General features: G+C 40.1%; 2 protein-coding genes across 2 annotated transcripts; one reads left to right on the top strand and one right to left on the bottom strand.

The window, feature by feature from the left end:
• Positions 1–2,132: 2,132 nt before the first annotated feature.
• Positions 2,133–10,179, bottom strand: LOC311077204 (C-type mannose receptor 2-like). The gene is made up of 5 exons (XM_084139029.1): positions 10,121–10,179; positions 9,904–9,942; positions 9,458–9,811; positions 3,028–3,375; positions 2,133–2,864 (listed from the first exon to the last, which is right to left on the bottom strand). The coding sequence occupies exons 2-5, from the start codon at positions 9,938–9,940 to the stop codon at positions 2,515–2,517; spliced, it is 1,089 nt and encodes a 362-aa protein (XP_083995155.1). The 5' UTR covers positions 9,941–9,942; positions 10,121–10,179; the 3' UTR covers positions 2,133–2,514.
• A 1,059-nt stretch (positions 10,180–11,238) lies between these two features.
• Positions 11,239–13,779, top strand: LOC311077207 (uncharacterized protein; the record flags this gene model as incomplete). Its single annotated transcript, XM_084139032.1, has 3 exons — positions 11,239–11,349; positions 12,590–12,778; positions 12,906–13,779. The coding sequence occupies 3 exons, from the start codon at positions 11,239–11,241 to the stop codon at positions 13,776–13,778; spliced, it is 1,173 nt and encodes a 390-aa protein (XP_083995158.1). The 3' UTR covers position 13,779.
• Between the last annotated feature and the right edge of the window lie 733 nt (positions 13,780–14,512).

The following is a 14,512-nucleotide window of genomic DNA, read 5'->3' as shown; positions in this document are numbered from 1 at the left end:
AGACATGAAAGCTTTCATTCCCCTGAAGTCCATCTCTAATGTTAGTAAAGATTATTAGACTCATTATCCCACTGAAATAATATCATCTTCTGCTGTTTCAGAATAAACGTCTTTATTTCCTCCGTCTAAATACTTGATTGTGATTGGCTGGAATGTGTTCATTAAAACATTCTTACATTTTTAAGAATTAGTCTTATTTAGAAAATTCTTATTGTGTTTCGTGTCATACTCCTGCTGTTCTTGGTTTATAGAACATGAACACATTTGCATGTTAACACATCCTCATCACTCATTTGTTTAGGTCCACATTTAGACGTTCAGGGTGGACAATCTTTACATCTCTGACGTGAAACAGAAGCAGAAACAGTGTGTTATTGTACATGTTATTGACACATTCCATGGTCTCATTCCATAGATATCATATAAAGGCTAGATGTCTCGTCCGCGCTGCTGGCCAATGGAGCTCGACATCCGCACACGGCGGCCATCTAACCACAGGGTGCTCGCTCACTCATAACATGGTGCATGTACTTTTAAATAACCATAACTTGCTCAATTTTCTACCGATTTTCAAACGGTTTGGTTTGTTATAAACGTCAGAGATGTAGCTATTACACTGCATACATATGAATAATTATGTTCAAAATGTTTAAGCATTCAGAATTATAGCCACGTTAATAACGTTTGTAAGAAACCAAACCGTTTGTAAATCCGTCCAGATTTCAGCGAGATAAGAGGATTTGTGTGCGTGCTGCTCACTCACCTTAATTCACAGAGCCCTGTGGTTAGATGGCCGCCGGTGATGCCGGAAGTGACTCCGCCTTAAGACATCTAGCCTTTATATGATATCTATGTCTCATTCTTTCTTATTCATCTGTTAGTTTTACTAAAGGGATATTTCACCTCTGGAAAGATGAATGTGTATTTAAAGGGGGGGTGAAATGCTATTTCATGCATACTGAGTTTTTTACACTGTTAAAGAGTTGGATTTCTCATGCTAAACATGGACAAAGTTTCAAAAATTAAATTGTACGTTTGAAGGAGTATTTCTGTGCCAAAAATTGTCCTTCCGGTTTGTCACAAGTTTCGGAAAGTTTTTTTCGAGTATGGGCCTGTGTCACGTAAGATGGGGCGGAATTTCCTTATATGGGTCCTAAGGGCACTTCTCCGCGGGCGCGCGCGCACTCGTAGACCAGACAGAGAGAGAAGAGAGCGAGCTTTTGGAAGTCAATGTCACCAAAGAAGTGTGTTTTTGGTTGCCAGGGCAAGACAACCCTGCACAGATTCCCAAAGAACCCAGCGTTAAGGGACCAGTGGATGGAGTTTGTTTTTTCAGAGACTGTTTGTTTTTGTGCAAGACTGTTTGTTCCCTGCATTTCGACGATGATTGTTTTATAAACAAAGCCCAGATCAACGGATTTGCAGATCATCTAATGCTTAAGGATCGAGCAGTCGCAATGATAAAGGTTTGCGGTCGCTGTCGGTGAGTAAAACTGCTTCAAATGTCTCTGTGTGTTGTTAGCTATCGGCGCATAAGCACAGCTTTAGCTCCGCCCACACGGCCCGCCTCCAGACGCTCGTTTTTTTCCGGAAAGACTCGGTACAGCCTATCTGTCTTTTATAAATATAATAAAACTAAAGACTTTTTGGAGATATGAAGGATGCAATACTACTCTATAGGTACTCAAGATTAACAGGAGATTGAGTGAAAATGAGCATTTCACCCCCCCTTTAAATTGGGTCATTTATGTAGTAGAAATGTGAAATTATTTCAGAAGTTGGTGCTTTATAGACTGAGAAAAGCCAGAAAATGTATTTTTGACACATGTGGATGAAAAACAAACACAACTCCCAGAATGCACTTGCTTCGCTGCCCTACGAGGCCACTCCTGAGCCGCAGCTGCTCCGGCCGCCTCTTGTTCCTCCATCATCCGCATCTGTTCATCGCTGTATTGTGGCTCGTACAGGCAGCCACGGGCATCGGGTTCATGCACCAGATCTTCAAAATCCCCTTCTACCATTTCATCTTCAAAACTACCTTTCGCCATCGTGTTTAGCCCACTACTCAGCTTTCTCCACAGAGCAAGAGCCTGTTAGCTTAGCTTAAAAAAAAGATGGCTGACACTATTTGTACGTTCTGTGAGATTGGGCGGGTTGAACACATGCGGAACGAGCTTGTGCTTTGCTTTTATTTTAAACAGCCAATATACTTTGAGCCACATCCTCGATTCATGATCTTCTACTTTAACAGCAAGTATGTTTGACTGAACAGTCACAAATAAAAACTCATGTTGATGTCATGGGGTCTTTAAAACATATAGTGCACATTAGTATTTTAAATACCCAAAGAACATCACATTGATAGAGAAAAGACTCATATGATACTTTTAAATTACAGAAATTAATTTCATTGTACTGATATAAGCACATTATCTGATGATTAAAACAAAAAAGTGTTTGCCAGTTAAAAAAACATTTGCCAGTTATGTAAGAACACAAACATATCCTTCACTCCTAAGGTCTGCTGCAGATGAAGTTGAGTTTGTCGTGTTCAGGACGGCTGATCCAGCGCTGATCTCCTCCAGACTGAACTGCTCCAGATCTCACTCCAGACTCACAGTCCTCGTCTCCTGGAGCCCAGTTATGAAAGCACACGGTCTCTCCGCTCACCCAGAACCAGAGGCCCACAGTGCAGGAGTGACGTAAACCCAACCACACCGCCTCAGTAGACGCACGTTTAACCACATTCATCACCTCCTCCTGCATCTCCTCTGAATGAACCGAGACCAGATCCGTATAATTCTGTCTGCAGTATCTCAGAGCTTCAGGCCACGTCAGAGTCTCTTTGATCAGAATCAGTTTATCTGGACACAAAACAAACCACAAGCAAAAACTAAAGAGAGACTGATCAAAAACAACATGCAGAACAAACACTGTGGAGGAATCTGTCATGTCAGACATGTAGTGTGAACTTTAAGAGATCTGGAGGTGATGATGGATTGTGTGTGTTTGTGAGGATCTGCTCACCTTCATGACACACAAAAGGAAATTGGTGGTTGCAAGAGAAGTCTAACCATTGTCTCAGAGCGTTTGGTCTGATCACTGTACAGTTTTCAACACCTCCAACATTATTAGGTTCATCAGGAGCCCAGTATCTGAATGAGTAGTTACTCTGATCTGACCACTGCCATGAGTCTCTGAACAGACCGATCCAGATCTGTGATCCAGATAACTTATGATCACTAATGAACTTCTGAATCTGTTGATTCTCATTCTGGTTCCTCACACTGACCAGATCAGTGTGTTTCTGTCTGCAGTAACTCTGAGCGTCTCTCCAGTTCTTCATATGATTGACAAAGATGAGTCCTGTGTTCCCTTTAAGAAAACAACAACAACAAAAAAATCAGTTTGTTCCTTTTTTTTTTTTTTTTTTTTTTTTTAACTCAAATTTTTTCATAAAAAAAAAATTCTATACAGAAATTGACTCAACATTGAAAGTGCGACATTTATCCACAGTCTGTTCTATATTCACTAACAAATTACATGAATTACATACAATAATTATGTTATTATATTTTACACAGTTACATTTACTCAAATTGTTATGCTGATAATATAATTTGTAAGGAAAATTTTCCGGGGAAACTTAAAAACACACACACACACACACACACACACACACACACACACAGGGCGAGGCCAGAAATGGAAGGGACTTTATATAACAGGATAGGCAAAGCATAGAGTATGAAAACTGCACTCCAAATTGCCAAGAAAAAAATATATAATTACAGGTATGAATCCGTTACATTGTTCCTCAGTCACTCCTGAAATTGCTGTGATTGACAGTGATAACCGTAGCGACGGACGGGACAAAACATTTGTCAAAATAAACCTGTGCATTTAGTGCTGTAGTGTATATGCAGACTAATAGACCCACAGCAACACAGACCAGAAGAAGAAAACAAGTCTGTGTTGTCTGGGTAATATTAGCAGCTTTAAAGATTTTTTAAATAATTTTTTTATTTTTTAATTCATAATTTTAGCAATGTTTAAAAATCAGTTTATTTATTTATTTTTGATAAATCCAAAAAAAATATTAAATGCATTATTTACTTATTAGCATTAATAATTTGTTATTAAAGCTATTTTATAATAAATCCAAAAGCAAAACATGAAAAGAACTACATTATGAAGTGGCAAGAGCAAATAGAGTGGTTCAAGTATGACATCACTTTGCAGAGTTCAGCATTTTAGCACTTCTGGTTCCATCGTCCCGAAGTCAATGGGTTTTTTGAATGGGATTTTGGTTAAATGGCTGAAATAAGGTCTGTGGTGAACACAAGCTCAAGACACTTTCACGTTTTATTCTACGACATAAAATACATCAATATTACGCCACTCGTGATTTTTACATGTCTTGAAAAAGGCTGTTGCTAACAAGTGGCTAAATGGGACTACAGAGGCTGTCGGAGATTAAACGTCATCACGCCGAACAGATTAACTCAATCCGCTTTTACACTCATTATGCTCATAATTGTGCTCTAATAAACTATATTCCAACTCAATGTTCTGGGAACATGATTTTAGATTAAAACTGAAAGAGTTGTCAGAAGCTTTAGTGATGATAGTCTTGAATTTGTGGGACCATTGTGTAGTTCGTTTATAGCCAAACTTTAGCTTTTTACTTCTGGCAACTGCATTTATGCTTCAAAATTCATAAAAGTTGTGTTCATCTGTGATCTTGATGGACAAAACATGCAAATATCATAAACTTTTGTTAATTACAGAGCTTGTTTTTAGCGATAATCCAAAAGCCTATGGGAAAATCCTATTGGGTTTTTTATTGGCCGGTTGGCCTACAAAGTCACGTCATACTTGCAGCGCTGTATGAGCAAACGAGTCCTCTGCTGCCATCTACTGGTTATAGTGGTAATTTCATTATGTCATTTTCCTTTTAAAGGTCTTTGTTTTCCACTAGGGGACAGAAATCATCCACTAAACTAAAGCATGGCATATTTTCCATATCTCCATTAATGAAAAATAGAAATGTAGGCTAGATCTTCTTTAAACTACATTTAGTCTACAACTATAGAGGTAAAAGATAAAGTGTATTATTTGATTGGGGTCTAAACATCCCTAGTGTGCACCATAGACAAAACGGCCCAATTGCGCAGACCTCCATGATTGAAGATAAAACAGTTCAGCATTTTAGCATGAAAAGGTTGACATCTCGACATGGATGAAGGATCATCACCTGCAGCTCAACCTGGCAAAGACTTCTCGTCCTCCCTGCCAATCCATCTCTACAGCACGACTTCACTATCCAGCTAGATTCATCATCAATCACCCCATCAAGGTCGGTCAGAAATCTTGGAGTAACGTTTGATGACCAGCTGACCTTCACAGATCACATTTCAAAGACAGCTCGATCATGCAGGTTTGCACTGCACAACATCAGGAAGATCAGGCCTTTCCTAACTGAGCATGCAACACAACTTCTCGTCCAGGCCCTGGTCATCTCTAGGCTTGACTACTGCAATGTTCTTCTGGCTGGACTTCCATCATGTGCAACTAAACCCCTACAGATGATCCAAAATGCTGCAGCTCATCTTGTCTTCAACGAGCCAAAGAGGGCCCACGTCACTCCTCTGTTCATCTCTCTGCACTGGCTACCTCTCGCTGCTCGCATCAAGTTCAAGGCATTGACGCTTGCTTACAGATCTATCACAGGCTCAGCTCCCTCCTACTTTCACTCACTCCTACGAGTCTACATCCCTACCAGACGCCTACGATCGGCCAACGAGCGACGTCTCGTGGTTCCATCACAGAAAGCCACAAAATCACTTTCCAGAACATTCTCATTCACAGTTCCATGCTGGTGGAACGCTCTCCCCACCCTCATCCGGAATGCAGAATCCCTGACAACATTCAAAATACAACCTGAACTTCTGTGAGCACTTAACCGCATAAAAAAAAAAAGAAAGTTATTTCCTTTTCCTTTAATCCTCCCTTATCGGGCTTATGCTACTCTGAACAATGCCTGAATTTCGTATTTTGAGCACTTCTTGCGTTGTTGGCAACCTGTGATGTTCTACCAGGAGCTGTTCACGTCCTCAGACTCGGATTTATGCGTTTCTATGTCAACACTATCAACGCCGAAATTAATCTACAGCAGTCAGGTGGTACAACTAGAGCTCCGTATGCTGTTTACGCTCATTATTATTGTAATGTTATGTGCTTTGAGTCATGAGGTAATTTGACACTGTCTCTCTGATGCTTGGCCGACTCTGCTGTGTGTGTTCTTGTGTTTTAAAGGAGCCGTGGGTTTGGAGACTGAAGGGAGAGTGGGATCTCATGCTTTCAAAGCTAGCTTGATATTGCTAGCCTCTCTGAAGTAACTTTCCCCCACCTTTAATTATGACCGCCGCTAGCGTAGCTAGCGAAAGCGGTCATATAGGGATTGTCAAAGTTTTTTTTTTTTTTTTTTTCGTCATCTACTGAATTTTTTCGTCAACGATACCAGGGACACCGAAACACCGGGGAACATGAAATTTGGTGGGCATGTAGCCCCACTAGACTTTTACGGAAAAATTTCGTTTGGTCCCCGGGGGCCACTCCCCCCCCGCGCTGGGCCCCCCCAAACCCAAAAAATGCAGTTTTTCCTAAATAACTACCTGAACCGTGGCACCGAGGATGAAGAATTTTTTATGGTATGTTGGTCTACTAGACTTTTACGGAAAAATTTCGTTTGGTCCCCGGGGGCCACTTCCCCCCCCGCGCTGGGGCCCCCGTGAATTTTTCGTCAACGATACCAGGGACACCGAAACACCGGGGAACATGAAATTTGGTGGGCATGTAGCCCCACTAGACTTTTACGGAAAAATTTCGTTTGGTCCCCGGAGGCCACTCCCCCCCCCGCGCTGGGGCCCCCGTGAATTTTTCGTCAACGATACCAGGGACACCATAACACCGGGAAACACGAAATTTGGTGGGCATGTAGCCCCACTAGACTTTTACGGAAAAATTTCGTTTGGTCCCCGGGGGCCACTCCCCCCCCCCCGCGCTGGGCCCCCCCAAACCCAAAAAATGCAGTTTTTCCTAAATAACTACCTGAACCGTGGCACAGAGGATGAAGACATTTTTATGGTATGTTGGTCTTAAGGGCCCACATCAACCTAGCCCATAATCGATTGTCAAAGTTTTTTTTTTTTTTTTTTTTTCGTCATCTGAATTTTTCGTCAACGATACCAGGGACACCGAAACACCGGGGAACATGAAATTTGGTGGGTATGTAGCCCCACTAGACTTTTACGGAAAAAATTCGTTTGGTCCCCAGGGGCCACTCCCCCCCCGCGCTGGGCCCCCCCAAACCCAAAAAATGCAGTTTTTCCTAAATAACTACTTGAACCGTGGAACCGAGGATGAAGAAATTTTTATGGTATGTTGGTCTTAAGGGCCCACATCAACCTAGCCCATAATCACTCATTTGTGATTTGCGCCCCTCCCATAAAAAATTTAAATGCAATATTATTCTGCTTTAATCGCCCCTATCTTCAGTGGAGATGTTCAGAACTGCACCATATTTCATGTGTATGATTAACTTGACATCCTCTGGGGGTATGCTAAGTTTCGTAGAATTTCATCCATGGGGGGGTATAAAATAAATTCATTTATGTGCACATTTAGTGACTGTACACTCATCGGCCTGTAGATGGTGCTGTTGAGCGAAGGGTTGCTGGTTTAGGATGATACTGTCACACACACACATGCAGGAATACAAACAAACGCAAGCATGCACACACACTGACATCCACAGGCACAGACACACACCCATACACACACATACAAATCCACATGCACAGACACACACACACAAACACACACACGCACACACATGTACGCACGCACACATACACGCACAGACACACACAGACACACACATACACAAACACACACACATACACACATGCACATACTACTACTTTTTTTAGGTATCAGCCATATACCCGATTTACCAATACCCAATGTGTTATGCTTGGGCAGTATACTAATGACGTGGGTGGGACATGTGTCATGCCATGTTAGATCACATCCTGAGAGTCTACGCTTTCAGAAAATATATAGTTTATATAGTTGAATCAGTTTTCTCTTCATGGTACAGACCAAAATGTATTATGTGTACACTTTCTTCACCTAAATCCATAAAATCCCATTAATTTCAATGGGACATTTACTTAAGTGTTCTACTAGGTACAGTGGGAATGAGTTTAATTTTGTTAACATTGTTTTTTTAAAACTCTGAGACCAGGGCTACAAGATAAAACCACTTTTTTGGGGAAAAAATGTTTTTTATTTCAGTAAAACACAACAAACCCATGCCAAAGTCAGATAACAGACTTTTACCATCAACAGGCACCTCAACCGTTTGGTAGAGGTTTGTATAAATTGAATGGGAGGGTCCTTTGAAAAAAAAAAACACACAGATTTTTCATACTTAGTATGTATAAGTATAAGTATATATACTATTTTGATCCTGTGAGGGAAATTTGGTCTCTGCATTTATCCCAATCCGTGAATTAGTGAAACACACTCAGCACACAGTGAACACACAGTGAGGTGAAGCACACACTAATCTCGGCGCAGTGAGCTGCCTGCAACAACAGCGGCACTCGGGGAGCAGTGAGGGGTTAGGTGCCTTGCTCAAGGGCACTTCAGTCGCTTTTTACTGTTAACCACTGTTATGGATGTGACGTTTTCACATTATGGATGTTAAGTGTCTAAACTAATGACTTTTGATATAAAACTTAAATAGTAAAGGCAAATAATTACAAAACTCTAAATTATCCATGATCCACAGGAATACTCCAGTCTTTTAAAATATACAACTTATATACATAAACACGCAATACAGCCAAATTGCTCCACGTCATTTCTTTTTGTGGAAAGCCAGTGCAGGCCTGAGCGGCGGTCATATTTTGTACCGCCATGCGGTACATCTAGTTTATAAGTTAATACTGTGTGTGTGTTAGTAGAATACGTTCTGGAGCCGTCATATTTATGGTGCATCTATAAATGAATGGTTGTAATTGTAAATAGCTGCACTCACTGTTGCAGATGAAATTACAAGTATCACTACATGACAAATCATGAAATTGTCCATTTCTCATCATAGCACACTCATCTCTGCCTTCAGGTTGTCCAGTAGCCCAGTAAATCATCAAGTACTCTCAGTTCTTTTTTAGTTACTGGAACTCTTGTATAACTGAACTATTCTAACTAAGCTTTTGGCAGTACAACATACTATTCCTATTTCACTTTACTTTTTTTTTTTTTTTTTTAAGGCAATTGGTTTGCATGCTTTTAAGTAAGTCTAACTAATTAGATTTTCCATTACAGTTTATGGTGTATCTTTTATAAATGAATGTTTATTGTGATTGTATGGAGCTGCACTTACTGTTAGATGAACTGCAGATGAAAGTCAGGTTGTCACTACATTTCACATCATGCCATTCTCCATTTCTCATCATAGCACACTCATCTCTGCCATCAGGTTGTTTATCAGCCCAGTTCAGATAGAGCGCAGGTTCACCTGAAGACCACTGCCATTTATTAACATCCTTCCTCTGCAGCCCAATCCAGACACGTCCATCATTCACACTCTTCTTCAGCTCGTTCATGTCGTTCATGTTGTCAACGGTGGCCAGATCTGTGTAATTCTCTCTGCAGAATCTCTGAGCTTCAGTCCAGGTCTTGTTCTCGTTTATAAAGTGATACTGACGCTGAACACATTCAGATACGGAGCAGAGAGCTGTGAAAGAGAGTGTTTGATTTAATGCTTTTCATAACAGGGTCAAACCTGATGAAACTATAAACCATAAATAATACAACAAACACACTCACCAATGAGAAGAAGAATCAAATATAGAGTTTGGTCCATTTCTGAGAAAGAAACACATAGAAAAACTCAGACATCAAACATTCCCAGATTCATTTTGGAGTAAAATATGACAATTTCATTTAGTATCTCAACAGCAGCATGAATTCACTGAACATAATCATTCAGACAATATTAACATCTGAAAGTGTAATTGTGTTTGAAGAATGAACATGTTCTTACTTTAGAGGTCGTGTGTTTCTGTCCTGAGTCTGATGTTTCTGTCTGCAGATTTACACTACGCTATTATTATATCTGCTCTCATCCCTCATTCAGCTCATCACATCATTTGTGTATTTCTCTAAAACTAATTTTCATATTTTACTTCCTCCTTATTTGTGTTTGTCTTCCTCTGTTTCTCTGTATTTGCATATTGACGTCTGTGTCAGTGTTAATCTATATTAATATGAACCTTTATCAAAAAATGAAATGAACATTTACAATTTACATTTGAACATTCACAACTAAACAGCAGCTTTAATGATATTGCTGGACTGCATAACTCGTGTTTCATCCCTGATCATCTTGACATAAATGGCCATTCCATTCTTGCGACCTTTGCACTTCACCATTTGTCTACGTGTGTAGCGGTGTGTTATCTGTGTTGAGTCTACTCAGAATCACTCTAGAATGCAGAAATTTGTCCAAACAAATCCTCCTTTTATAACATCTGTAGTAAAAAACAGATAATGAATCCATCACAGAGGGACTTGAAGTCACAATTACAACAGTATAACGTATGAAACAATCATTTACAAGATTACGGCCTTAATAAATCAGCATGTAAACTTGCGTGACCCACCGCTGTGAATGCGCATGCAGACTGGGAAGAAGCAGTGTGTCACTGGCGGACGGAAAGAATGAGGAAAGCCCAAAAATGGTCATGGCAAGTATAATCACAAAATAAATGTTCTTAATGCACTCCTGCTACACTTGCATGATGTTTATTCTTGTGTTTGGCCCGAGTGTTTAAGTGGGCATGAAGACCGCAAGTATGTGTAGAACTTTTGATTATCCGATGGGACACATTTACAGTGTTGTAAAAATACAAGTGTTTACAGAGCTTTATTTTGATTCTCAAAGCTTTGCATTTTTAAATAAACCTCTAAGTGTCTGTACAGCAGTGCCTATAGGCATATATATGTAACACGATTTACTAGTAATGATGGTGATTTTAATCAAGTGATAAAAAGCATTTGCAAATGTTGTAAAATTTACAAATACACATACTCGTCTTTGCACCAGTAAAATGTGCTCACTTATATGCCGCCCAGACCCCCGCTACTGCATGCCCGTTGTACATGGCCCCACCGCCGGTGTTGGAGGCATCTGTGGAGACCACAGCATACTTGGACACTTGTTCTAGGAGCACTCCGGCCCAGAGAAACGAAGGGTCTGACCACGGGCTGAGGGTTTGCCCTAGGAGCCTCTGAAAAAGTATGTTTTTTCACACACGGCACAGTAGGTCTCCTCTGGGATTGGCCAAGAATGAAGGCGAGTCTCGATCTCAACACCGAGATATTCATGTTCCCGCAATGGGAACATGAACCATCCACAAAAGCTGCTTCAGCATGCTGTAAGCACAAACACGTAATGCATCTATTGTGACCGTCAGCTGGGGACAGGGAACGACCGCATCCAGAAACGCACGGGTGGAATGGCATCTTGAAAAAGAGGCAGATACACCCGTGTTGCTCTTTCAGGAAATAGTGCTCTCAACCAGTGCCGGAGCACACAGGGGAATGACCGCGGCAGAACACTCTTCAGAGACATCGACATCCGATCGGCTCTGAAGTGAAAGACCAGTGGTGTGTGCTTCCGTATTTATACCCGAGCTGCGGGGCGGAGCGCAAGATGCAAATCTCACACGCCAATGTGCATTGGCTCGTTTTTTGAATACTCGAAGATGACAGGCTGATATTGTTTCTCTGTGTTGTTATTTGTTATTCTTTTATATTTAAAACTATATCTTTATAGTTATCGTCCTTGGTGTGAATGGGTCTTTACTCTTATTGAGACAAATCAATCAACCTTTCATCACATTTTCAAACCAATACAATAAATGCAATTATTTTAGCTGGTTTATTAACCAAAATATTGTTTATTAAAAGAAACAATTACCCTAAGTGAACATATCTGAATTATATGTTCTGTATAATGTATCAATAATCTATACAATATAATAAGCTATATAATAATAATCCTATGTTTCCAATTTATGATACGTTTGAAAATTTAAGGAACACAGTACTCGTCTCTTCTGGTGTGCATCTAATATACGCCAGATATTAATTTGAAAGCTATTGAATGGCTTCACATGATTTATAGAAACAAATACAATAGCACACAAATCCAATGGACAACTTTTGTGTTTAGTCACTTTATATGTAGGCCTACAGTATATGGAAAAGATTTTTGTTATAAATTTTGTTCTGCACATGTTGTGTTCATATTGCAGTTTCAATGCTATAAAGCATATTTCAAACATGAGCATTGGGGTTCGGGTTAGATTGTGGTTTAGCAGTGATTATTGATTTGAAATTGTGTTGGTTGGACAGTATAGGTTGTTTTGTCTCAATTGGCGTAAAAGTTGTATGTTGTAATTTTCACCATTGCAACTGGTTAACTGGTTAATATTTTAATTCCATTTAGTTTACCGCAAAAAGCACAGTTGAGATTATTACAAAGATACTCACCTGCTCCTATGAAGCTCTTCCTGAGACCTTCTCTGAGGACCTTCGTCAGCTGGTAAATGACACACTTCAGACCGATCCAGCGAACCGCCCGTCTGTCAGTGAAATCCTGACCAGGCCTTTCATCATTAAACACCTTCATAAAATGGTGAGTTAGCTTTTATGTTTACATTTTACTATACAAAAACATGTTTTATGAAATGATAAAGTAACAATGTTTTGGAAATTGGCATTGATATTAACCAAATGAACTGAGATTTTATATATTTTTTCAGAGCATACAAACTATTGGAGACCTTTACAAGACTCTAGATGTACTGAGATCCTTGGCTGATGATTTGGAGATGGTCCACTTCAACACAACCGTCAGCAGTCTGACAGGAGGTGTAATGGGATTGGCTGGAGGAATCACATCTGTAGTTGGGCTTATTCTGGCTCCGTTCACTCTTGGAGCTTCTCTGATAGTAACAGGAGTGGGAATCGGTGTAGCGGTAGCTGGTGGAGTAACATCTGGTGTGAGCAACATAACAAACATGGTTAACCAGCAAACAAACCGACAGAAGATCAAAATGATGATAACAGAGTTCCAAGAAAAAATTACCTCCACAATTTGCTGTATCCAAAACATCCAAATAGCAGTGGAAAATTTAGAAAAAGAGTTTTCCACAAGCAATAGGTTGTTTCCCAATGCACAAGCTGGAACGAGTGCTGGAGCTCGACTTGGACGAGGACTGGGAGGAATTCCGGAGATTCTCCGTTTAATTGAAGTTGTAAATGTTGGGAAAGTTGCAGCTCAGGCTGCGAGAGTCGTCCGTGTGGCTGAAACAGCTACAGGAGTTTTATCTGCACTTTTTGTAGCTGTTGACGTCTTCTTCGTTTTTCTCGACTCCGTAGAAATCCACAAACTCCGCCAAGATTACGCTTTAAGAGAGAGTGAACGAGAATCAGAATCCACCAGCAACCAAACCACTGGGTCGACTGAGAAGACGTCAAATAACAGCGACACAGCAGATCTGCTGCCCGCAGACACTCAACAAGCAGAAGAGCTGAAGTCTGAGACCATGACATTTGTCACAAAAATAAAGGAGACAACAGAGGAGCTTCAAGCGATCCTGGATACACTACGAGACGCAATGCACCCAAACTGAGAAACACTTCTAACTAATAATTATCAGAGCTGGCAGTTTGTAATGTTCAGTATATTCTTTCATCATAGAAATATGTATTGATTATAGTAGTAGCAGCAAAGGTTAGGTAATGGTCCATATTCGGGTTTTCATAATGAAGTCACTAAATCAATATCGCTGGTTAGGATAATGCTCAAAGAAAATTTAGAAAGCAAAAAATGAGTATTTTCACTCCTAATTAATTGTTAACAATGTACATTGGGACGTGGCCTTTATTTACATGATGTTTTGAAAATGTAAGCAAAAAACTTTTCCTGTCTTTGTGAGTAGCTGATAAATGTAATGTTTCTTTCTACTGTGTTTGTATAATGCACTTGTACTGAAATATGTGATAGTTTTGATTGAGGATTAACAGATTGGCCTGATAACCTGATTGGCCTATTGGCCTTCAGGTCTGAAGAGATTTTAGTGAAAGACAGACACTGGCGATCGATGAATAAAAACTTAAATTCAGGTGTGGTCTTGGAATAATTATAACCAGAAAGAAATGTGCCACTTCAGCATATCAGAATGTGTGCAGAAAAAAAACCCAACCATGTACAAACTAATAAAAGTTTGACTTTGAATTTGAAATCATACCCTGGCATACAAATGTCAAGCTAAAAGATAAATGGGTTCATTCCACAAGCAAGGAACAGTGAACAAAAACAGAGAGTCGGAGAACTGCGGGTATTTGGAAATTTAAGCACTTCTTG

The sequence above is a fragment of the Abramis brama genome, assembly GCF_963993115.1.
Source record: "Abramis brama genome assembly, contig: SCAFFOLD_90, whole genome shotgun sequence".
In the NCBI taxonomy this organism is placed as follows: domain Eukaryota; kingdom Metazoa; phylum Chordata; class Actinopteri; order Cypriniformes; family Leuciscidae; genus Abramis; species Abramis brama.
The sequence above is the reverse complement of the archived record's forward strand: the minus strand, read 5'-3'. Positions and strand labels throughout refer to the sequence as shown.